This window comes from Mytilus californianus, unplaced genomic scaffold (assembly GCF_021869535.1).
Source record: "Mytilus californianus isolate M0D057914Y unplaced genomic scaffold, xbMytCali1.0.p SCAF_6, whole genome shotgun sequence".
Taxonomy (NCBI): domain Eukaryota; kingdom Metazoa; phylum Mollusca; class Bivalvia; order Mytilida; family Mytilidae; genus Mytilus; species Mytilus californianus.
In genome coordinates, this window is record NW_026262712.1 from 86,573,510 (window position 1) to 86,597,435 (window position 23,926).

The 23,926-nt window shown below is 32.9% G+C and overlaps 1 protein-coding gene across 2 annotated transcripts in view; it reads right to left on the bottom strand.

Annotated features, from left to right (window-relative positions):
- Positions 1-22,622, bottom strand: part of LOC127706229 (uncharacterized) — a 57,593-nt gene extending 34,971 nt beyond the window's left edge. For both annotated transcript variants that reach the window (XR_007984334.1, XM_052210707.1), the window contains exons 1-3: positions 18,209-22,622; positions 15,833-16,485; positions 14,236-14,284 (exon numbers count right to left, since the gene is read on the bottom strand). Coding sequence is in view for 1 of the 2 variants with exons in the window: in XM_052210707.1 (XP_052066667.1) it covers positions 14,236-14,284; positions 15,833-16,435 (652 nt within the window). In the remaining variant the exon portion in view is untranslated. The remainder of the gene's footprint in view (positions 1-14,235; positions 14,285-15,832; positions 16,486-18,208) is intronic.
- Between the last annotated feature and the right edge of the window lie 1,304 nt (positions 22,623-23,926).

Sequence of the window (23,926 nt, forward strand, 5' to 3'; positions counted from 1 at the left end):
TTTTTGTTCATATTTATAATTTTCTTAAAATGTTTAGACATATAACAAGTCTCATAAACCCATTACTAGCTGATTACAATACCTTTTGTACCATCCGTACGAACCGCAAGTGAAAATAAAAGATATTTACCTTCGTTGAATGACCAACTTTCACTTTGGAGGTGCAGATCGGAAAATCGCCATAAATTTCGTACAAAAAAAGTAAAATAACAAAAATACCGAACTCCAAGGAAAATTCAAAACGGAAAGTCCCTTATCAAATGGCAAAATCAAAAGCTCAAACACATCAAACGAATGTAAAAACAACTGTCATATTCCTGACTTTGTACAGGCTGAGGCTTTTCCTTATGTAGAAAATGGTGAATTAAACCTGGTTTTATAGCTAGCTAAACCTCTCACTTGTATGACAGTCACATATAATTCCATTATATTTCGTACAAAAACTCACTTACTTTTCAAAAGAATGATATTCTTTATCTCGGGAGATATTTCTCTCAACGTTTAAATATGTAACATAGTAATCTGCGGCGGTTTTATGTCTTGTTTCAGTAATTTTGTTCTACAATTGTCGTCCGTTTGAACCTCTATTCACGGAAATGAAAATACAGCGCCATTTGCGTAGTCGTTCCCTATGTTCAATAACTCCGTTCAAAGAATCTGCTTTCCTGTTCAAGATTACCAGTCTTACACATGAGTTTCGGAAGCAATGTAGCTACACGAAAAGAATAGAGATATTCGAATTGTATTTAGTTTTATTTGAAACGTACGGGAAACTTCTAAAATGTTTGATGAAGAACAAATTGTAGCGTTTAATTTGAGCAATGAATTGACAAGCGGGAGCTTGCAAAACATTCATGGTAAAATAGGTTGTTAAATATTTAAGAAAACATCAACGAAAGACAGAAATTGTCTGTTCTACAGGCATTGCTGCCGCACATATTTCCGATCTAGGAGCACAAACCACACCTAGATGGGCAGATTTGAAGATGGTAGGCATATGAGTGAACATTTACTTCATCTTATTGAAACAGATAAATAAAAGTATTTCTGTAAAGGAGAATTTTCTGAACATTAATGTTCTAGAGCTATTTATTGACGAAATTTCTATGATTAGTTCCGAAGTTCTTTGTCTAGTGGAATTTATAATAAGAAATGTGAGAAAATCAACTCATTACTTTGGTGGTGTTCAAATTGTATTAGTAGGACATTTTTTCCAGCTCCCCTGTGCCAAATGAACTGTTAGGTGACCCTGGAAATCAATGTTACAGAATTAGTTGGTTCAATATAAATAAGAAGATGTGGTATTAGTGCCAATGAGACAACTTTCCATCAAAGTCACAATGTATCAAAAATTAACAATTATAGGTCAATGACTGTTTTCCGTATCGAATTATTTTACATTTAATTCATTGTAAAAGTGACCAAAGACTTATCAAGTGTATTAAAGAATAAGAAATAACATGACTGATGATGATAATCAGGATGATCCGCCTCAACCTGATATTTGTGTCTTTGTGAATGCATATGCAAACTCAGAATTTATGGACAGTGAAATCGAACATTTAGATTTCTTGGGTTAATTTATAGCAGATAACAATAAATCAAGGACAATCAAGCTCTTCATTATAATTGGGTTTAGACATTGTTGTACATGAGTTCATTAACACTCCTCTGGAAAATGATATTTCATTATTATAACAGTTAATTTAATGCAAATATGAAAACTATAATGATTGGTTTGCTTTCGAATTTTCACTTATTGAAGATATTTAACTGAACTGTTTTCCCAAAGGGGATTTAAAACATTCTGCTAAAACTTAAAAGGACTTTTTGTTAAAATTAACTATGTATATCACGTCAGATGATTGTGAAAAAATGCATTATCACTACTTACAAATATAAAAAAAAAGATGTGTTTTAATATCCAATTAGACAACACTCCACTAGAGACCAACTGACTTAGAAGTTAACTACAAGTCACAGTACGGCCTTCAACAATGAGCAACACCCATACCGCATAGTTTGCTACAAAAGGCCCCGAAATGACAAAGATAAAACAATTAAAACGAGAAAACTAGCGGCCTGATGTATGAACAAAACAATGAACGAAACAAAATATGATATACAGCAACAAACAACAAGCACTGAATTACAGGCTCCAGACTTTGGATAGGCACATAAAGAATGTGGCGGGGTTAAACATATTTGTGGGCGCACAACTCTCCCCTAACCTGTGACAGTAGGGTAACAGTACAACATAAGAACTATAAAAATAGTTTGACTGGGGGTGGGCAAACAAAACAACCAGATACATATTTTGATATAAGAAAGCGGACAATATGGGGGAAAAAATTTATTACATTTCATAATAAACCAATTTTCTTTGAAAACTGGATTAAGAGTGGTATGATATACTTGAATGACATTTTAGATGACACTATGTCATTATCAGAAAAATATATTTTAAACAAATTAAAGTGTAAGGTAAACTGGATTGCAGAATTTCATATATTGAAACATGCTATTCCACAAAATTGGATTCACATAGTTAAACAAGAAAATTCTGTTCAAAGTACAGTAAATGTCAATAGAAATAAGATCACATGGAAAGATCGTTATTTTGAGACTACATGTTTTTCAAATAAAATGTTATATGATTCGCTAGTGAATATTAAAAAAGAACCGTCAGTAGGGATAAACAGGTGGCTTAAAATTCTACCAATGCAAGAAGCTCCAAATATGAATTCACTATATAACTTTATTTTTAAATATTTAACTGAAAATAAATTAAAAATATTCAGATGGAAATTACTACAGTTTATTGTACCAACAAAAAAGCTTTTATTACAATGGAAAATAACTAATAACAATATGTGTAATTTTTGTAACATAGAAGAAGATTATGATCACTATTTTTTCAATTGTTCTCATTTGACAAGATTTTGGCAGCAAATATACGACCTCTTAAAAAGGAGTAATATAGATTTTTTTATCAAAACTACAACACCTGATATTTGGATACAAAATCACAGACAACAAGTATTACTCAATAAATTTTTTAATTACGATACTTAGTTTTTCAATATATAAGTCATACTATGTATCTGAGCAGAAAACAAAAAACATAGACGTCTAAAGAATTTTTGTCAATGAATACACTAAGAGAGTAGACACCAATATTAATGGACATAAGACAATAAGTCCAATGCTACTAACAATTAAAAGGAACATAATCAATGAATAATTTTTCTAGTATTGTTATTATAATGTTTTGTAAACAAAATGTATGTCAATTAATCTAATCAGCTGACTATTCCCTGGGTAGTCAGTGGATCATAACAGGGTACGTCAAGAGAAGCTTGGAATCTTGACGATTTATGTAACAAGCAATATTTGATGAATAAAATAATTATGTTGTTAAAAAAAAAAAAAAAAAGAACTATAAAAATTATTTGAAAAAAGTAAAATAACAAAATATTGAACTCTAAGGAAAATTCAAAACGAAAAATATGACCTCATGCAATGCCAAATTACAGGTATTAACAGATTGTAGAACCGTGAGTGTGCATATGAATATAACAATAATATTTAGTTCGGTTTGAGTTAACTAATAACAAAATCAATATTTAAACCAATAAAAAACAATATTCAATGATCTAACTACAGTGTTGGATAGGTAACCTTTTAAAATAAGTTTATGTAGAGGATTGATAAGTTTACCCAGATCGTATCTAAATTTCTGGGCTCGGTAAAAACATCTCTGTAAAAATTAAGATGTGCTATCCTGTTTAGAATAAGTTTTATACAGGTACAGCCAAACTTCCAAACAAGATCTTTATAGCTTTGGAATAATTTAGTAAAGGTTTGAAGTAATTTGTGGTGACGAAATTCCTTACTTAATAATTTACCCGTAATACATAGATAACGTTCATTGAAATCCAAAATGTCACTACAGAAACTGGTATAGCGAACGAGTTGTGATATATACACACACCGTAAGGTGGTACCAAAGGAACATCACCATCCAAAAAAGGCATATTAACAATAGGGAAAGAGAAAAGTCGTCCCTTTTGTCGTAAATTTTTGTGTATAGTTTCCCTCGTAAAACTGAAATATCTAAATATAGGAAAAGACAGTTATTACCGTTCATATTTGATTTACTTAAGGTAAGTAAATTTCGACAGTATATTTAGAAAGATTATTTAACGAAAAAATATCAACGAGATAACGATAAGTGTTGTTGAATTAATCAATAAAATGCAACTTAGACGCCTCTTTACTCAGTTTTGCCATACACTGTGATTCATAACAGTACAAGAACAAGTATTAAAGGGGCGCGATTGGTGCCCATATGATTCCCTACAACCTGTGAATAAATTTCATTGCCGAAACGTACATAAATGTTGTCCAGGAGAAAATAAGCAGCTTCAATCATCTCATCAAACCTCCAGTAAGTCTATTTAGCATATTTACCTTTATCAATAAAGAAGATGAGTAAGATGAGTTGCAGCAAAAATATTTGCAATCAGGCTTTTTAAATGACCATTTAATTAAACAGGACAAATTTGGTGTGATAAGATTTTGTGGAAGTGTAGTGTAAAGAGTTGAAAAGTCAAAACTGTCAACAGAATCAAAAGGAACATCAAAAGCACGTAATTTATCTAAAGCATCCAAAGAAATTTGTACACTCCAAATATAGTTAATTCCACTATTTTCATATGTTTTATTTCAAAGGTTAATGATGGATTGGATGTAAACGGCCCATATTACCCATGTTTGACCTCTATAATATTTCAGACATTGTCTGGTCATCTTCAGCCACAATCTTCACAAACTTTACCAAAACGTAATGTGGGTGATGGCTAATGTGGAGTCGCAAGAGGCAAAATATGTTAGTGGTTATGTTAAATCAAAACCGAAGCATGAAATTTATGTAAAAACAAGGAACGCTATTTTTGCCGATGGGATGGAATCCAAAATAACTTACAAATGCAATTAACAATTTTAAATTCATTATCAATGTCTTATAATGAATTATAGGTAAACTCTAGTGATCCTGAAAGTTTAATTGAAACCAAAAGAAAACAAAATTTAAGAGAAGGGTTATCTAATATTACTGGCAATGCCTTCACATTTTTTACTTAATTAGATCTTTTGTGTAGGAACAGTCTTACTCATGTCAGTCTTTTTCAGGATGGAAAAACACCTGTTTAGACACGTTAAAGATTAAATTATCAAAGATAAAGAACTGTTTGAAATTTGAAGTATAACACTTACAAAAGCTAGTTATTTCTCAGAAAGTCAAAATAACTGTGACATTAATGAAATGTCGTTTCCATTATCACAACAATGTGTGGAGTCTATAGACATCTTTGATGCGGATGTGGATTTGTTTATAAAAGTTGCATTCAGTAAATTTCGTCGAAATTATCTTCAATTTCTGAAGAAAGAGAAAGGAAAAGCCCTAAGAAAAAACGTAATGGACAAGTCAAAAACAATCTGTAAGAGCTTTTAACATGCAGTTCTTTAAAGATGATAAAAACAGTTTCCCACCTTCGACTCAAATCTGAACTTGTTGCAAACTCGAACTTTTTCACCGAAAAGACTTTTACTAAAAATTATCTGCTTTTGTTTTGCAAAATTTATAACGTCACAGTGTCTTCGTCTAAAAGAAAGAATGATATCAGTTCTGTGTTATGTAATGCTATTTCAAATAGTGATAGCATACCTTTTAGATTAGATGATAGTGCTACCAATCAGTTGTATCTAAGAGAATCTGTTGAAACTGTTCATTTAAAACAGTCAGGCCAATTTGTTCGACAACTTAACAATCTCAAATACTGGATATATACATACCAGGCCCATCCATTATAGACAATCATACAACACACTCTCCTCTTAAGACTTCAGACACACGTATTTGTATTACTGATTCTTGTTCTGAGGCTTCAGTAGTCCCACCTAAATCAAAACTATCGCGAAAAAGAAAAGTAGTTGGAAGAGGCAAGGACAGAGGAAAGGGAAAATTGAAACAAAAGACTTATGAACCAGGTGATAATTGTGCCATTTGTTATCTATCATAAAAGGAAGTAGACGATTTGATTTGTTGTGATGTATGTGCGTTGTGGTTTCACAGAAATTGTGTTCATTTACAAGATTAGACTGAGTAGACTTGTTTCACAGAAAACGGTGAACGGTTTACTTGTCCTCTTTGTCAGTAATTAGGTAAGCTGATTTTATTGGAGAAGTAATGCAATTAAATTGACATATGTTATTGATTGATGGATTGTCGGTTGCTTAACATCCAGTGTCAAATATTTCATATTAAGTTTAATGTTAAAACACTAACAATGGCAATATGAAATAAACATTTCAGATTTCAGAGGTTTTTTTATCAGTGGGTCTCCCTATTGAGTATGAGGTTACCCACTTTTTTTCAATATTTTTTTACAATTATGATTTCAAGTATCTATCATACTGTTTACTGCTTAATATATGTTATGACAGTGGACTGGACAATAAAAAAATGCATGTATGTATGGACGTTTGACCATTGTTGAAGGCTTATGTTCTTTAGATGTTTTTGGGTTTTTTTTATTTTCATGTGGTCGGGTTGCTGTCTCATTTACTTTTACACATCTTCTTATATTTACATGAATATAAATGTGTTGTCTCTTCGAATGTTACCAGCTATCTGGTTTTATTGTATGACTACTAGATTACTCGATTTTAATATACATTTTTCCCTTAACTGAAGAGATTCATGATTGTGCAACTTCTCCACCTCCTGCATTAGATTTTTTGATATTGCATGTTGTCCTAAATTAGCAGAGATAACTGTGTTGCAATATGCCTAATATATGGGGTTTGTGCTTGCGCCATTGTGTATTGTCCTCTGCTGACAAAACACATTTTCAAACCACCTCGCTGTTGACTCTGCTTGGAATTATGGCTGCATGTGAAATTTGAAATTTGTAAGTGCACAGCTCATCAAATCCCATAATACATAATACGATGTCCTGTCTTATCTGGTAGGATATAAAGTGTTTTTGTTTGTTGGTAATTGTTTTGTCATTTACTTACTCTTTTCCTAATAATCAAACCACTCTATTTTGTGTAATTTGATGATCACCTGTATTAGTTATAGGCATTGGATACCAAACACTACTGATAATAACACTGGTATGCATGTTTAAGTAGTTCAACAGTTGAATTAAATAATGAGTAATTTTTCTGCTGGGTTTCCTTATACACCTCCATCAAATGTAACATATCTTTATTGGCTATATCCTAAGCCAAACAATTCCGCATTTTTCCTTTCAGATGTGAGAAAAATGTGTTCCTGTGTGAGTTATGTGTAAATGGGAAATAGATTTTGAAGATCCCACAGGTAAGCTTCCTAAAAATGGTTTCATTCTATGAACTTGTAATTTACTTTCAAGTGTTTTTGCAAAATGCATCAGTTCCACTTTTTAGAACAGTTTCTGACAAGTGAGACTGTGCAAATTTTTCAAAGAACATGTGATAGGGTTAGCAGAATCAAAACCAGGTAGCAGAAGATTCATCATATCTCGATTACTTTAAGCGTTTGTGCTTACATACTCAGTACAGAAACCAAACATTTATAACATGTGAACAGATTTCCAAAGTAACAAGTTAAGCTCATAACCAGTTGCTGTGGTGGTAGGGAAATGAGCGAACGGAAAACGAAAGCCAGTAAAACATAAGAACACTAACTATGAAAAATGGGTCGCAATTGTTTTTCAATTTTTCGAACACTATTGACTCTGGTGTACACTCAGTAAAACCACTGAGTTTAGTATCACCATTACGCTTTCTAAACTGTAAATCTGATTGCATAGACCCTTATATATCATTAGACCTCCCTTATTACCTTTGGTTGGAATATTTTTGGTTTTAGCCTCAGTTGCCATCCAATGTAGGTTTTTTAGGTTTATTCCACTCTTTTGTTCTACAGAAATTAAAATTGCAAAGGGTTATGGGATGGTAAAATCAGGAAATTACTATTTTATTTGCCATGGCATTGTCAGTTTCTCTTTGACTTGTGATCTTGAATATCCCTATCTTCCTCCTCTCTTTTGTACCAGTATATATCAAAGTATATAATAATAAGGTATATATAAAGTAAGGAGATGTGGTATGATTGACAATGAGACAAATATCCACCAAAGTCCAAATGAAGTGGATGTAAGCAATTATAGGCAATCCTACAGCCATCACCAATGAAAAATGGCAAATAAATGGGGAATGTGTTCATGGGACACAAATAATGCCCCCGCTCGCATATAACATTATAAAGGGACATAACTCAAGAACCATAGAAGTGACGCTACCCAAATTCGAACTTGATCTGTGTTTTGTTGTAATAAGCAGTGTGTATAAGATTCATAACATTTTTGAGGCAAACTAAAGTTAGAGAACGGAAACCAATTTTGGGACGTACGGACAGACATACGTACGGACGGACAAGGGTAAAACTTAATGCCCCCTCCGCAATGATAGGGGCATAAAAATGAAAATGTGAAAAGACCAAAAAAAAGTCTACAAAACACAACATAGAAAACTAAAGACCAAACAACATGAACTAAATTAACCCCCCTATAAAACAAAGGTGATCTCATGTTATCTAGGAGATTTAGTTCAAGTATAAGATACACCGATGAGGGCGCTAGATATTGTGGTAAATTACTATTTCGTAGTTCAATATTACCTTTTGGGCATCTACACCACAGTGTTAAAAAAACAATTTAATTATTTCTTTGTTCCACCTTCTTTCAAAAGGATGGCGCTCTAATGTCATCTTTTGAGATAATAAAAATGTTTGCATTTTGATAGAACAATTGGGCAAATTTTTCTTAATATTTCTTTCATATCAGCATATTTACTTTCATTTAATGATATTCCATCACTTACCTCACCTTTTTGTCATGAATTTTAGATTTTTTTTTTTCAAGAGGTATATCAGTACAGTTAGCATATTCCTTTTCCTTTTCTTGAGAACATTATTTTTTGAATGGTAAAATAGTTTTGACCTGAACCGGATAAGCTTTGAGATTTCATTACCAATAATAGACACATGCTCTTTATATATGCAAACATCTGATTGAATATGGTTGCCATCAAAAGAAGAAAACCGCTACAAAAATTTAACTGTCTAACCGTCTCAAAAACAGAATGAACTGACATGTTCAAATAACTGTTTTTTTCAATACCAATTTGATCAAATTTAATTGTCTTTTTTAAGTAATAATAAACCATTGCCCATTGGATTCACATTTTATTTCAAACATGAATCTGATGCGTCTTATGATTCATTTTGTGAAATACATAAGCATTACTTTATCTGGGAGACTTGATATTACAAAAAAAGTCATTTGATACAATAAAAACTATATTTTTAAATTCTATACATGTATTTGTTTCAGACTGTGACCGCCATGACAATCCATAATAGAGATTTCCAATAAAATGACATACGTACGTAACTCGACGTACGAACCTAATGGGACTGGTTATTGTCAACCATTGAATTTAATTAAATACGTCGCTCAAGTTTAAATAAAGTATTCCAAGACTTTTAAAATCACACACTGGAATTTTCGTCCATATAAAATAATTTTATCATGACGAAAAATAATAGAAATCTTGCATTTTTATTTGTCACGTGGTTTTCCAGATTCCCGCCTTTATTTCCACTGACATAAGATCACGTATCCCATACCTATCATACGTACGATTTGAATTATCTTTCATGGTTTTGATTATGATAATTGTTTTTTCAATATACTTTGCAGATGAACGCCCCCATTATACCTTTATCTGTCTTTCTTTATAGTTTATCTATCTTTTTATTATATTTGTTGTGGGATAAATATTTAGGAGGACATTTTTCTGACAATTTCAGAAATATCGAAACCAGAGTTTGTCAGAATCTGTCTCTTTATAAAAGTTGAAAATTGAGATAAAACTATCGCTTCCATTTAATTTCTAAACAAAAGTATTTTTCATTTATTATAAAATGTATTGATAACAAAAACCCTATATATGTTGTTCTTTAGAATTAAGGTGTGTTCGATTAGGGATTGTTCTGTAGTAATTTGTTTAACGGAAATGCTATCGGAGTCCAAATACAAAAGACATTTCTAAGCATTTTTTATATATCCCTTGAAGTAAATTAACTTATTGTATTTTATACATTTTATTGATAAGCAATTAAAAGGAGGTCACCGAATTCATTTTACTGAATAAATCATAAACGGAAATGTGTAAGGTAAGTAACATTGAACAACATAACATAATAAGATTTCGTTGCCAGATGCGGATCCAGGATTTTGAAAAAAGGGGGGATATAGGCAACGTTAGAAGTGGAACAAAAATAGAAGTAATAATAGGATGTAGGGCCATATATATAAGTGTTCGTTGCATATTTTTTCAGATGCATATTTAGGACGAGAAGATGAATATCAACTAGACTTTGTATTATACCGCAGGAAGACATGTCATCCTACCTGGACACATGATTTTGACCCAGACCGACCATTCCTTCTTCTAACTCATTAATATTGCGTGCTTGGCAGAGAGGCAGCCAATCTTCGATTTGAAACGGGCGAGGATCGAGCCCAAGACTTCTTGCACTCGAGCAGTGGTGTATCTTTCATTGACGCCATGAGGCAACCGCCTCACCAAATTTTGACCATTAAAAAAGAGAGCTAAAGGGAATTATATACCATGTACGTCATAGTATAAAGTATACTGAGTGACGACGGTTCAAAACGTTGACTGCTTTACTCTTTACTTACTCATTCCTCATTATTCACGACTTGAAATCTTCCTTTCATAAAATGAACAAGGTAGATGCAAATATCTTTTTTTAGTAACAGACAAAGAATACCTCACAAAAAAACTGACTCAAACAAGAGGTCATAACTGTGAAACTGATATAATGCTTGATTTTTTTTAACAACGAACTTGTTACTTTTGGTGGACAAAGTTTTCAACAGATCGACACTTGACATTCCTACATTTTATGTAGTACTCTTCTACCTTGGTTAATATAAGCAAGACTTCATAGTTCACCCAGTTATTATCATCCATACATTTTGACAAAAGCTAAACGTATAAAGTTAAAAGACATAGTGGACCTTAAACTTAATATCCCCAAATCTGTACAAAAGCATTTTAGGGGAGGTCATACTTATAATTCTGTCAATTATTTTGTTTTGATCAGGACCTGTCTGTAACTGAATACTGAGAATTAAACCTTTACCCAGCGGTTTCATTGAAATATATTGATTTAATGCGCACTAGAAATATTATTTCATGAAAAAATTCCACAAATTCTCTCTACCAGAGGCATCGGATTTAATGTCCCCACTCTGATCGGACTGGACTGCTTACTTGTAGATTCCACACAACCAAACGGACTCCCCACTTTTGGCAATGGTTTAACTGCCGATCGGAACAAGACCAATAGTGACCATATTTCTATTCCCCTGATCACATTTGAGGGGTTACTGTCGAGACGAGCGCGCGGGCAAAGAGACAGTTATGAATATAGAAGATACATATACATGTACGTGTACTAATCAAAACATTTGCAGCAAGAATATGTGGCCTTAAGACACCGTGCCCCTTCACATGATCATATTTCCATGTTCAGTGCACCACTTAATCCGTGTCAAACTCTAATTTGATATATGATATATAATTTTAAACGTTTTACATTTTGAACAGAGCGTAAGAACGGACGGATGCACAGACCAGTAAATATAATATCCCCTTCTTATCATAAGTTAGTCATAAAACTAAAATGATCATCCTATTTAACAAATCTCCAATCAAATATTCCGTATATGTCCGTTTTTCATACATATTTGTATTAGTTGAACGCCAAACATTTTAGAAAATCAATTTTAGAGCAATGACGTTAAATTGTGCATACGTTTGTACGGGCTCCTCCTATAATCCATGCATCATTAAAATTAAAGACAAGATATAAAAAAAATTAACTGATTCAGTAAAGTGTAATCATATTTTTTCTTGAAGATTCGTCCTCATAAATTCCATTTGATAAAATTCTACGAAAAGGTGACAAAGTACTATCAGAAAGATGAATCAGTGATCTGAATTTTTACCTTTGACAAAAGTAACTTGAAATAAATTATAGAAGTATGCTAAAAAAAAAGAAGAAGAAGCAAGTCGTGTACACCTTTTACATTCCGGCGTGTTTGAAACTCTTTAAATCGAAAATGGGAAAATGATCTCACTTCAGATCCCATTATTTTTATTTTTTAACTTAACTTAATTTTGATTTAGTAGCTTTAAGAATTCATCGTTTAAGAGATAAATATATGGGTCAAGTGAAATGACGAAGTAATGATCGGTGCGTTTGATTACCGGTAACTGAATTAATTATTCACTTTAAATGTTGTTGTCAATGAAATCATCCCAAATTTAATAACAAATTTAAATATGTAAAGAATTAAAAAAGTAGTTTGTGCAAATTTTTATATAGCATCTATTCCAACAAAGTATGTGTATTCAACGAGCCAAAAATTCATGCAGTCTATTCTCCCCTCTGTCATCCTTCAATGCAATAAGCCGAGATACGGTCAGATAGGTTGGTTATGTCGGGTAATGTCATTTTATTGGAAATCTCTAATAGACATGAGTAGACTTCCTCTAGTCATCTTTACAACATTTTTTTATTTTTTTGACACCCCTGAATATTTGTAATATAAATTGCCATTGGCTGCACTTGACACTGGTAAGCTTTAACTTTTCAAATTTCATGAAGATCAAAACAAAAACTGGTATCGCTACATTTTTCTATGTTATCAATTAACCACGAGTTAAAGTTTGTTTGATCCGAAGACGACTTTTTCACAAAAACAAGTTTTGTGATTATAAATATGTTTTGGTTACCTTCTCGTCTAGCTACATTGCTTTCGGAACTCATGTGCAAGACTGGAAATCATGAACAGGAAAGCAGTTTCTTTGAACAGAGTTATAGAACAAAGCGAACGACCACGCAGATGGCGCTGTATGTTCATTTCCGTGAATCGAGATTGAAACGGACGACAATTGTAGATCAAAATAACTAAAACAAGACATAAAAACGCCGAAGATTACCATGTAACCTATTTAAACGTCGAGAAAAATATTTCGTGAGACAACGGATCTCATTCGTTAAAAATTAAGTGAGTTTTTCAAACGAAATGTATGTTGATTTCCCAACCTGAACCTCCAAAGTGAATGTAGGTCATTCATCGAAGGCTAAATACCTTCTTCATTTTTCACTTGTGGTTCGTGTGAATAGTAGAAAAGGTATTGTAATTGGCTAGTAATTGGTTCATGAGTCTTGTTATATATCTTATCATTTAAAAAAACGTAAATATGAATAAAAAATAGAATCTGATTTGTTTTATATTTGGACCAAAAAAAGGTGGCCCATGCCCCAAATATATGTTTCATATGTAGGCACTGCTGGAATGTCGCCAACCCAATTTCTAGATGTAAGTCAAGATATAAGGCAAACTTAATTGTGTATGTTTATCATTTATTTTATGGTGATAGATGCGTTTAACATAGTCATCAACATTTGATTTATTTAGTGAGAGACATCATTTATATAGCGGAACGTGAAGTGTAAAGGATAATGCTAGCAGCTTTTCATTCTTCCTTTAGAAACTCCTGTATGAAATAAGCCTTATATGAATAAAGAAACAAGTCAACAAGAAGAGGAGGCTCAGTTGGTTAACCCCCATTGGAATTATTGTTAAAAAAAACACGTTCTGGATGTTTATATTTGTTCGAAGTTGCATCGCACAGCGGAACAGTTTCTTTGAAGGTTTACAAGTTCTTTTGTTACGTATAAGGCAAGTCTGATATGTTTCAAGTTTAAATGTACAAAACAAAAATAAGTTTCTGTGAAATTTCATTCATGCAACTGCTTTTGATAATATAGATTAATTGAAAGATTGGTCTTTTAAACCATATTGTGTGATTCTTTGTCTTCCAATGACCATAACATCTACACATTTGAATAGGAAATGTTGAGCCTTATTTTGTGCACTGCTGCACTTTCGAAACAATAAATCACATCTATTATTCCGATATTTAAATAATTGATGTCAAAAAAGAGATCCAATAAGCAATAATAACTAATACACTTGAAGATATTTGTGTTCTAGTATTAAATATATAGTGAAGTACCTTTTATCATGTTTTTAACAGACTCTAGTACATCATTATATCTGTCGTCCTGAAATGTATTTTAAAGATACTAATAATTCTCAAGTTTAAATTTTACATATGTAAAAAAAATTATTTTTGTTTGATATATATGTTTTATATAAGAACTGTCTTACATTATCTAATTTTCATTATATGTCATTGCAAAGAAATTAGCACATAGCACATATTTTTTCATCCCAGCTGTGGCATTACTCTGTTAGGACCAATTGAATTGCAACTGAATAGATAGAATGAACACCGAAACTTCTTGAATATCTTTAACTCACTAGTTCATTCATCTTAGGTTCCCGTGCGTTGGTTTGCAGTCACCAATTGGTTATTCTAAAACCGGCATGAATACTATTGAGGGACCCACGAAGAGTACATGGTTTAACGCTACATGTTGATTATTCTTAGATTTTATCTAAGATAATGTGCTTGTACTCACAAAATTAGTTTGTCTAAAAATTCATGATAAGTATTTTTGTGGAAATATAGGGATACCTAAAATGAGTGCAATCAAGTTTATTCCTAAATTTACACCAAATTGAAGAATTTATTTAGGTTTGTTTCTTTCTGTCGATGTCTCATATTTAAAGTTTTCCTGCGCTACATAAATTTTTATGATATATATGACATAACCAAAATAACATGAAGTTTTACAACTGTAGGTCATAATATTTCAATGCTCTTTAGCTTTTTATGCTATGAAGATAGTATCTCTATTAGCAAACAAGAAAACTAATTAAAAACATTTGAAGCCATATCATTAATATGGTCAAAAAAATGAATAACGAAAACCACCTAATATCAATTTTGCCTCGTGAGTTTCAACGTGAGGTTCCTTTAAATTTACAATATTTATCATCTGCCAATTCAAGTCAAGTCCAAAAGGAGGAGAATCGAGCTTCACATGAGTTTAAACTTGTTTTGGTAATCGTATCAGTATGTACTTTTTCCGTAGACATGTCTTATTGATTTTGATTTGTTTCATATGATTGTCAGTTTTGTCTAAATTAGTACCGTCGACCCATTAATAATATTTATAACAATTACTCATTTATTATTTCTCATTCATGTCTCGATTTGGTTGTCCATTATGGAATATTTGTGTCATAGATTACTAAAGATTCATTCCAATCGCCGAAACGACAATCTGTCCTCTTTTCCACGATTTTGACTGCACCGAATGATACTTCTCGTCCAATTTGTACTTGTCATGAGTAGCACGACGAATGTCACGTGTGCAGCAGGATCTTATTCTTTCGGAGCAAATGATAATGCCCATGGTTTTTCCTGTTGTGTTTTGAGGGGCTTTTGTTTGTCTTTTCGTCGATTTTACCATGATTTTACCGGTTTTGTCCGACTTTTTGTAAGAGTCCCTTTGGTCTCTTCTGCCATTTTTTATTGATATATCGTAGAAATCAAACATCGCCCAAGTATAAAATCAATCTTTGTATGATAAACATTTAGCGAAAGTAAACGTTGTGCCAATAAAGCAAAGTGACTCAAATAACAAAACTTTTAGAATGCAATGCATTGCTCTTCGGATTTGAGAAAATGACTCTATACGTACCTTCAAACGTTCAAGTCTTTTTTTTATCTGTTTGTGATACATATTTCCAACCGTGTTAGCTATTTTCAAAATAGTTTTCTTCGTTTTTGGAAATCTCTGGTCATAATAATCTTTTTCTACCTGCTCGTGGCTGATATGGTTTCTTGTTTCCTTGATATAGTCGAGCCATTTTGGTTTCCCAGGAGGTGTTGATTTACAGCAATGCTTGATAATGTTGCACGTAAAATTGATATCCATGATATCGATTTCAACGTTTTGTTTTACAGATATAGGACACACACAGTCTTGAATAAGTGATTTCCTTTTGTCATCTGTCTTCAAATGATCTTTGTCTTTTTGTGTGTCATTTATATCATATAGCCGCTCAAACTGGTGTTTCGATATCTTAAATTTCTTTTTGTTTTTTCCTAAGACTGTGTCCTCTTTACATTGGCAACATGGATTTTTTGAATAAGCCGCATAAAATAAAATGTGTTTAATATCTTCCAAAAAAATTTTAAACGGTTTGTTTTCTAATATTTTCAATTCAAAATAGTTATGCAGTACATCTAACGCAATTGTTGTAATTTCAATAAGATTCGATAGAAACAGATTATCGTCCATCTCTAACAATAACCATGGACCATGCTAATATATCTTTGCTGTCTATTAACCTATTGCAATAAAAAACAATGTATTATTCTCTTATTACGGCACTAGTTTTAGCATTCACTCTGTATGTGTATGTGTGTCCGTCAGCACTTTTATGTCGTATGAAAGCTAAAAATTGCATCAACCGAATTCCATATTTTTTAACTTTGTGAACACCTTTAGATAAAAGGTCCCTTTTGATGTTTGTAATATTTGGACAAAAGTTAGGTTACAAACCTTATTTTTCTTTAAAATGACAAATTTTGAGAAACATCTTTTTGTGCTACAATTTCAACAAAAATGTTATATAGATTTTAATACGCTATTCTAAATATCAAGGACTCATTAAACATACTTTTGAACGCCTGATGCACGTTTCGTCTACATAAAACTAATCAGTGGCGCATGAATAAAATAGTTCGAAAGCCGAATAAAAAGCCGAGTTGTAAGGCTTTTAAAAGCAAACATTCAGAAATTCTGTACCAAATACGGCTTAAGCAATATATACCATGGGGTAGAAAAACGCTTACTGTTTTGAATAATTCAACGTTTTGTGTAAAGTAAATTAAATTAGTTGAAAGAAAAATCAAATACGAAGTTGTAGATGTTTATAAAAACCGAAAATACCACCAAGCAACGTGCCAAATACGGCTAAGGCAATCAATCCCTTTGTGTAGAAAAACCTTTGTGCTTCGAGTAATTCAATATTTTGTAAACAGTACAGAAAATGTAAATAACAGTGATTTTTGCTTTGGGAAGTATTTGATCTTAAGACTTTAAGTCTTTGTTTTAAATATCTAACAAATTTTGTGGACTATCTGTTTGTGTTACTTTTAAAATATAGGATTGATATGCTATTAAAAATTGTTTCCCGGTGTCAAAAAGGGATTTTTGTTAATGAACAATTGGGATAAGATTGGCCATAAAAACATTGTTTCAAAAATTCAAAAATATTGCGAATATCTTGTGTGATGAAATTCAACAATAAAACTTATTTGTTGTAGGTGAAAAAACAAAATAAGTATTGAGGTTTAACTTCTTTTTTAAAACAAGCACTAACGTTTATTTTCCTATTTTGGACGGTGAAGTTCCTTTAGCACAATGTAATGGTGTTTATTCGTCTTAAATCGTTCGCTTTGCCCGTGTCAGGAGTGACCCTTTGGATTTGAATGAACGTAATCTATGAATAACTAGTAAACTATTCAGTCAAGGATTTCGTTACCACGTATTACTTTAAACCGTTACTAAAAATGTTCATAGAAAGAAACATTTGGTTTGGAAGTTTGGCTGTTTCTGCAGAAAACTTATTACAATTGGGATAGCACAGCCACATTTTTATGGTATTTTGTTTACCGGGACTGATGCGATCCGGGTAAACACATATGAAAATGCACGGTCCTTCAATCTGCCGATATCTATATTTTGCCATTGCAGTCATGTTTTTTTTCTGACTGTTAATGACATCTTTACACTAAATCGATTGGAAGTTAAGCTGTACCTGTAGAATGCTTTTATTACAAACGGGATAGCATATTTTTGCGGTAATGTTGTTTACCGAGCCCGTTAATTTAGATACAATCCGGGTAAACCTATCGAAATTTATTCTTAAGGGTTCCAATTCAACACTGTTAGATCTTTGGATACTGTTTTTATCAGTATGAATATTGTTTTCGTTATCAGTAAATCAAAACTAAATACTATTGTTGTACATATATGTACATTCACGGTTCTACAATATGTCGATACCTTTAGTTTGGCCTTTCACAAGGTCATGATTGTTTCTTTGACTGTTAATGACGTCTTTACACTAAATCCATGGACGTTGGGTGTGCACTGATAGCTTTTTTAGTCTAAGAAAAATGAATTTTTATTAGTTATTGGATTTGGATTTGAACTAACTTTCAAAAACTGCGAGTACCCTATGTAATTTCCTTTGTGTCGTTTGTATTTTGTTAGTAGTTTTTGAGCTTTGTATCGATCTGATGAGTTAAGCCTTTTTCAACTGACATTTATAAAACAAAAAGTGTTGTGTTGTTACACCACTGTTCCAGGTTTGGGGAGGGTTCAGCGCCTCAAAAATGTTAATTCCGCTACATTCTATATGTGTTTGACTAAGGCAGGAGCCTGTAATTGAGTGGTTGTCGTTTGTTGCTGTTTGTCATATTTGGTTTCATCTATTGTTTTGTAAATTTTGTTCTTGTGTTGTGCTGTTGTACCTATGTCCAAGGTCAAGTGCAGGGGTGGGCGCCGCTTACATGTTTAACACCGGTTCAATCATTATGTGCCTGTCCCAAGTCAGGAGCCTGTTATTCAGTTGTTTTTGTTTGTTGCTGAATATCATTTCTTCTTCTTTTTTTTTTTATATGTTGTGTACCTATATCAAGCGGGTTTTTTTCTCGTTTGAATTGTTTTACATTTGTCGTTTCTGGTACTTTAATGGCTTACAATGCGATGGTTTTGCTCATAGATGAAGGCTGTAAAGTGACCTAAGGCTACTAATTTTACGTTATTAGGTCTCTGGTGGTGAGTTGTTTTATTAGCAATCAAATCACGTCTTCTAATTTTTTTTTAGAAACATTTTGTGGCCTAGTATGCCATTCAAAATCGATAATTAGGTATGATCAAATGTGCCAAAAAAACAGTTATGATGTGTTTATATAAGAATTAGAGGATGTGGTATGATAGCCAATGAGAAAACTATCCACCAGTCACCAATGACGTATGTTATTTAAGTCGCCAAAACGGAGTTTTATGGACTTTATGTTTTTTCCGTTCTTATTAGTATGGCACCCTCAACGGAGTGAGGGTGACATATTGCTATTCCACGTGTCTTTTTTTTTTTATTATCATTATGTCACCCTGACAGATGTCGTGTGACATATTGTTATTGTACGATTCTTTTTTTATGTCACCTTGACGAAAGTCGGGTGACATATTGTAATTGTTCGATTCTTTTTTTTTTAGTATTATTATGGCACCCTTAGCGGAGTTGGGGTGACATATTATTATTCTACGTTTCTTTTTGTTTTCTTATTATGGCACACTCAACGGAGTTTGGGTGAGAAATTGTTAATCTACGTTTCTTTTTATATATTATTTTTATGTCACCCGATCGACAATATCGGGTGACATATTGCTATTCCTCCTTTTTTTTTATATTATTATTATACCTCCACTTTTTCTCAGGCAGTTTTCTCAAAGTCAAAGAAACCAATTTTAATGATTGTTGACCATAATGAGGACCACCATCAGTAGAGTGGCAGTGAAACTTTGGAACTTTAAAATGGCCGCCGTTTTCATGGAAACGGCAAAAATGGAAGAAATATTTTTTTTGTTTTTGATGAATTACTTGAGTATGCCTCAACCTAAAATCATGAGATAGGTGTCCACCATATACAGGTTTTGGGTGATTTTTGGAATCGTTGGAACTTCTTAATTGCCATGGAAACTGGAAATGCTTAGCATTGAACGGAGTTTTGGAGACTTTATGCTTTTGTCCCGTTTCTAATAATTATTATTATGTCATCCGATCGACAACGTCGGATGACATATTGCTTTTCCTCTCTTTTTTTTCCCTATTATTATTATGGCACCCTCAACGGAGTTGGGGTGACATATTGTTATTCTACGTTTCTTTTTTTCTTATTATGGCACCCTAAACGGAGTTGGGGTGACATATTGTTATTCTACATTTCTTTTTTCCTTATTTTTATTATGTCACCCTGACGAAAGTCGGGTGACATATTGTTATTTGTACATCCTTTTTTTATTAGTATGTCACCCTGACGCAGGACGGGTGACATATTGTTATTGTACGATTCTTTTTTTATGGCACCCTCAACGGAGTTGGGGTGACATATTGTTATTGTTCCGTTCTTTTTTTCTTATCATTATGGCACCCTCAACGGAGTTGTTGTGACATATTGTTATTGTTACGTTCTTTTTATGGCACACTCAACGGAGTTGGGGTGACATACTGTTATTGTTCGTTTCTTTTTTTTATGGCACCCTCAACGGAGTTGGGGTGACATACTGTTATTGTTCGTTTCTTTTTTTTTCTTTTTCTTCCACACATTTTGTCCATGCTATTTCTCGAGATTGGTCAGACCCATGTTGATGGAACTATACCATAATATGAACCGCCATGTGAAGTTGTGCAAGAGACATTGGAATGGTTCAAAATGGCCGCCGTTACCATGGAAACTGCAAAAATGTAAAAAAATATTCAAATTCTACATCTTTCGTTATAAGAGGCAACCTCTTGAAAGTTTATGTAAATGTTGGCAGTGGTGCCCTGAGGTACCAACAGTACTTGGAATTTTCAAAATGGCTGCCATTGCCATGGAAACTGGAGAAAAGTTTAACATTGATCCTATGGGAAAAAACAGCAAAGCAGCATTTTCTTAAGGAATATGAGATCAAACTGAAACAAGTTTCATGTATATATAACATGGCATAAGTCAATGTTGAAACTGTTGTTGGAATTTTCGAAATGGACACCGTTACCATTGAAACAGCAAAAATGTCCAAAAATCTCAAACTGCTCCAAACTTAATGAAACTCATTATAAATGGTAAATGGTAAGTAAAGATAAGACTTTGGACTTTGGAATTTCCAAAATGGCCACCGTTGCCATGGAAACTGCAAAAATGTGAAAAATTGAAAAAATGCTCAAAACTGTCTACAAAATTTACAAACAAATATGTTGTAATGTATTTATGTGTAAATACTGTTTCAAATTTTCAAAATGGCTGCAGTGTAGTGGCAATGTGGGAAGGGTGCCATCCGCTATTGCTTGCAATGGCAAATCTAGTAATGGCACCCTCAACGGAGTTGGGGTGACATATTGTTATTGGTCGTTTCTTTTTTTTATGTCACCCTGACGGAGGTCGGTTGACATATTGTTATTGTTCAATTCTTTTTATTATTATTCTTATTCCACACTTTTTGTCCAGCTTAGTTCTCGGAATTGAATGGACCAATTGTGATGGAACTATACCATAATGTTAACCACCATGTGTAGTTGTGCACCTGACTTTGGAATAAAAAAAATGGCTGCCATTGCCATGGAAACAGCAAAAATGTGAAAAATAGAAATGTGCTCCAATTTATATGAAACTTCTATGATATTAAGAGACTCATGCACACTTCAACATGGAACATTTTTATTTCAACTGGGGGGTCTCCTTGGCATAATTTGAGGGGGGTGAATTTTTCATGGAACATTCCAGAACATTAGTGTTAAAATAGGTCTACAGACATTAAATGTAATATGATGGTATATTATTATGGGGAAAACAATATGCAGCAGTAGTTTGACTTTGGAATTTTTAAAATGGCGGCCGTTACCATGGAAACAGCAAAAATACAAATAATATCAAAATGCTCCAAATTCATTGGAATTTAAAACAGATAATTCTGTTGTCACGCATAAATCTGCATTCACTGATGGAAAATTTCCAAATGGCTGCTGTTTAGTGGCAATTGGCAGACCAAGGTGACATCCGCTATTGCTTGCAATGGCAATTCTAGTTCTTTTTATTTTATTCTTCCACACATTTTGTCCATGCTATTTCTCGAGATTGGTCAGACCCATGTTGATGGAACTATACCATGATATGAACCGCCATGTGAAGTTGTGCAAGAGACATTGGAATGGTTCAAAATGGCCGCTGTTACCATGGAAACTGCAGAAATGTAAAAAAATATTCAAATTCTACATCTTCCGTTATAAGAGGGAACCTCTTGAAAGTTTATGTAAATGTTGGCAGTGGTGCCCTGAGGTACCAACAGTACTTGGAATTTTCAAAATGGCTGCCATTGCCATGGAAACTTGAGAAAAGTTTAACATTGATCCTATGGAAAAAAACATCAAAGCAGCATTTTCTTAAGGAATATAAGATCAAACTGAAACAAAATTCATGAATATATAACATAGCATAATAGTCAATGTTGAAACTGTTGTTGGAATTTTCAAAATGGACACCGTTACCATAGAAACAGCAAAAATGTCCAAAATCTCAAACTGCTCCAAACTTAATGAAATCATTATAAATGGTAAATGGTAAGTAAAGATAAGACTTTGGACTTTGGAATTTCCAAAATGGCCACCGTTGCCATGGAAACTGCAAAAATGTGAATAATTGAAAAAATGCTCAAAACTGTCTACAAAATTTACAAACAAATATGTTGTAATAAATTTATGTGTAAATACTGTTTAAAATTTTCAAAATGGCTGCAGTTTAGTGGCAATGTGGGAAGGGTGCCATCCGCTATTGCTTGTAATGGCAAATCTAGTTAAGTCGCCAAAACGGAGTTTTGGGGACTTTATGTTTTTGTCCCGTTTCTTATTATTATTATTATTAGGTCTTTCCACTTTTCTGTGGAAAGACCTATTGTATTTGTTCTGATTATTATTATTAATTTTTTTTTCCGCCAAATTTTGTTCTTGCGATAAATGTTTGTTTCGCAATATGTCGCTTAGATATTTCTCATATTGTATCGTATAGTTTATGCGCTTTTAAATTTCACCCTGCTAAGCGGAACCATTTTCTTTGCAAGAGTTATCTCCCTATTCACTGTTTATCATCTGTGTGCATCTCCTTCGTAACAAAAAAAGATAACGACAATATTCTTTTTCTAAATTGTTTGTTACATCCTCAGGAATTTTTGCCTAATTTTGGATCGAAGCGATCCAGTGAGATCTTAAAGGAGTTATCTGCCTTTACCAAATTAATTTATCGTTAAGTTTTTGTAACACGTAAACCGTAAGCCGTATAGAAAAAATTTGACTAAAATGTTAGTCGCGACATGATATAACTGGAAAGTTTTTGTCAAAATGGTACGCGTCATTGTTTTAGGGGTTCCATGCCACTGAAATAGTAAAATGAACAAAATGAACTAATTATAGCCTCAAACTTTGCAGCTATCATGATGTATACATGCATCTTATCTTAATTTATCAACCAAGGTCCACCATTCTCCACCTCCCTCCCCTCCCCTCCCCCTCCCTTTTTTTTTTTTTTCTTCTACTTTGAGGAATCCCATTTCGCCTTGATGTTCAGTCCTGTACATTTGACTGTAAAAATGCAATCCTTCTGATGAACAAACTTCTTAAATAGAAATTCATTCCTGCAAAAATCGGCTCCAATTCATGTTCCCGTTAGACGCGGTCCGCTTGATTGAGAAATAAAATTCAATGACGTAGAAAAATCGTAAATATTGCTGAAATCCTACAATCAAATCTTTTAATCATGCATTGAAATACAAATCTGTGCTCCCGTAAACATGTGTACGTAAGATGCATGCATGATCCGTCATCAATGACCTGTAAATAATAAAACCAAAAGTGATCATGTTTGTCCGATCAGTACACATGTGCTCTGTTCAACGGTCTCCCCTGAAAACTCCATAAATTTAGAATAAAACATTCCATATCCAAATAAGGAAAATAAAACTTCCAAG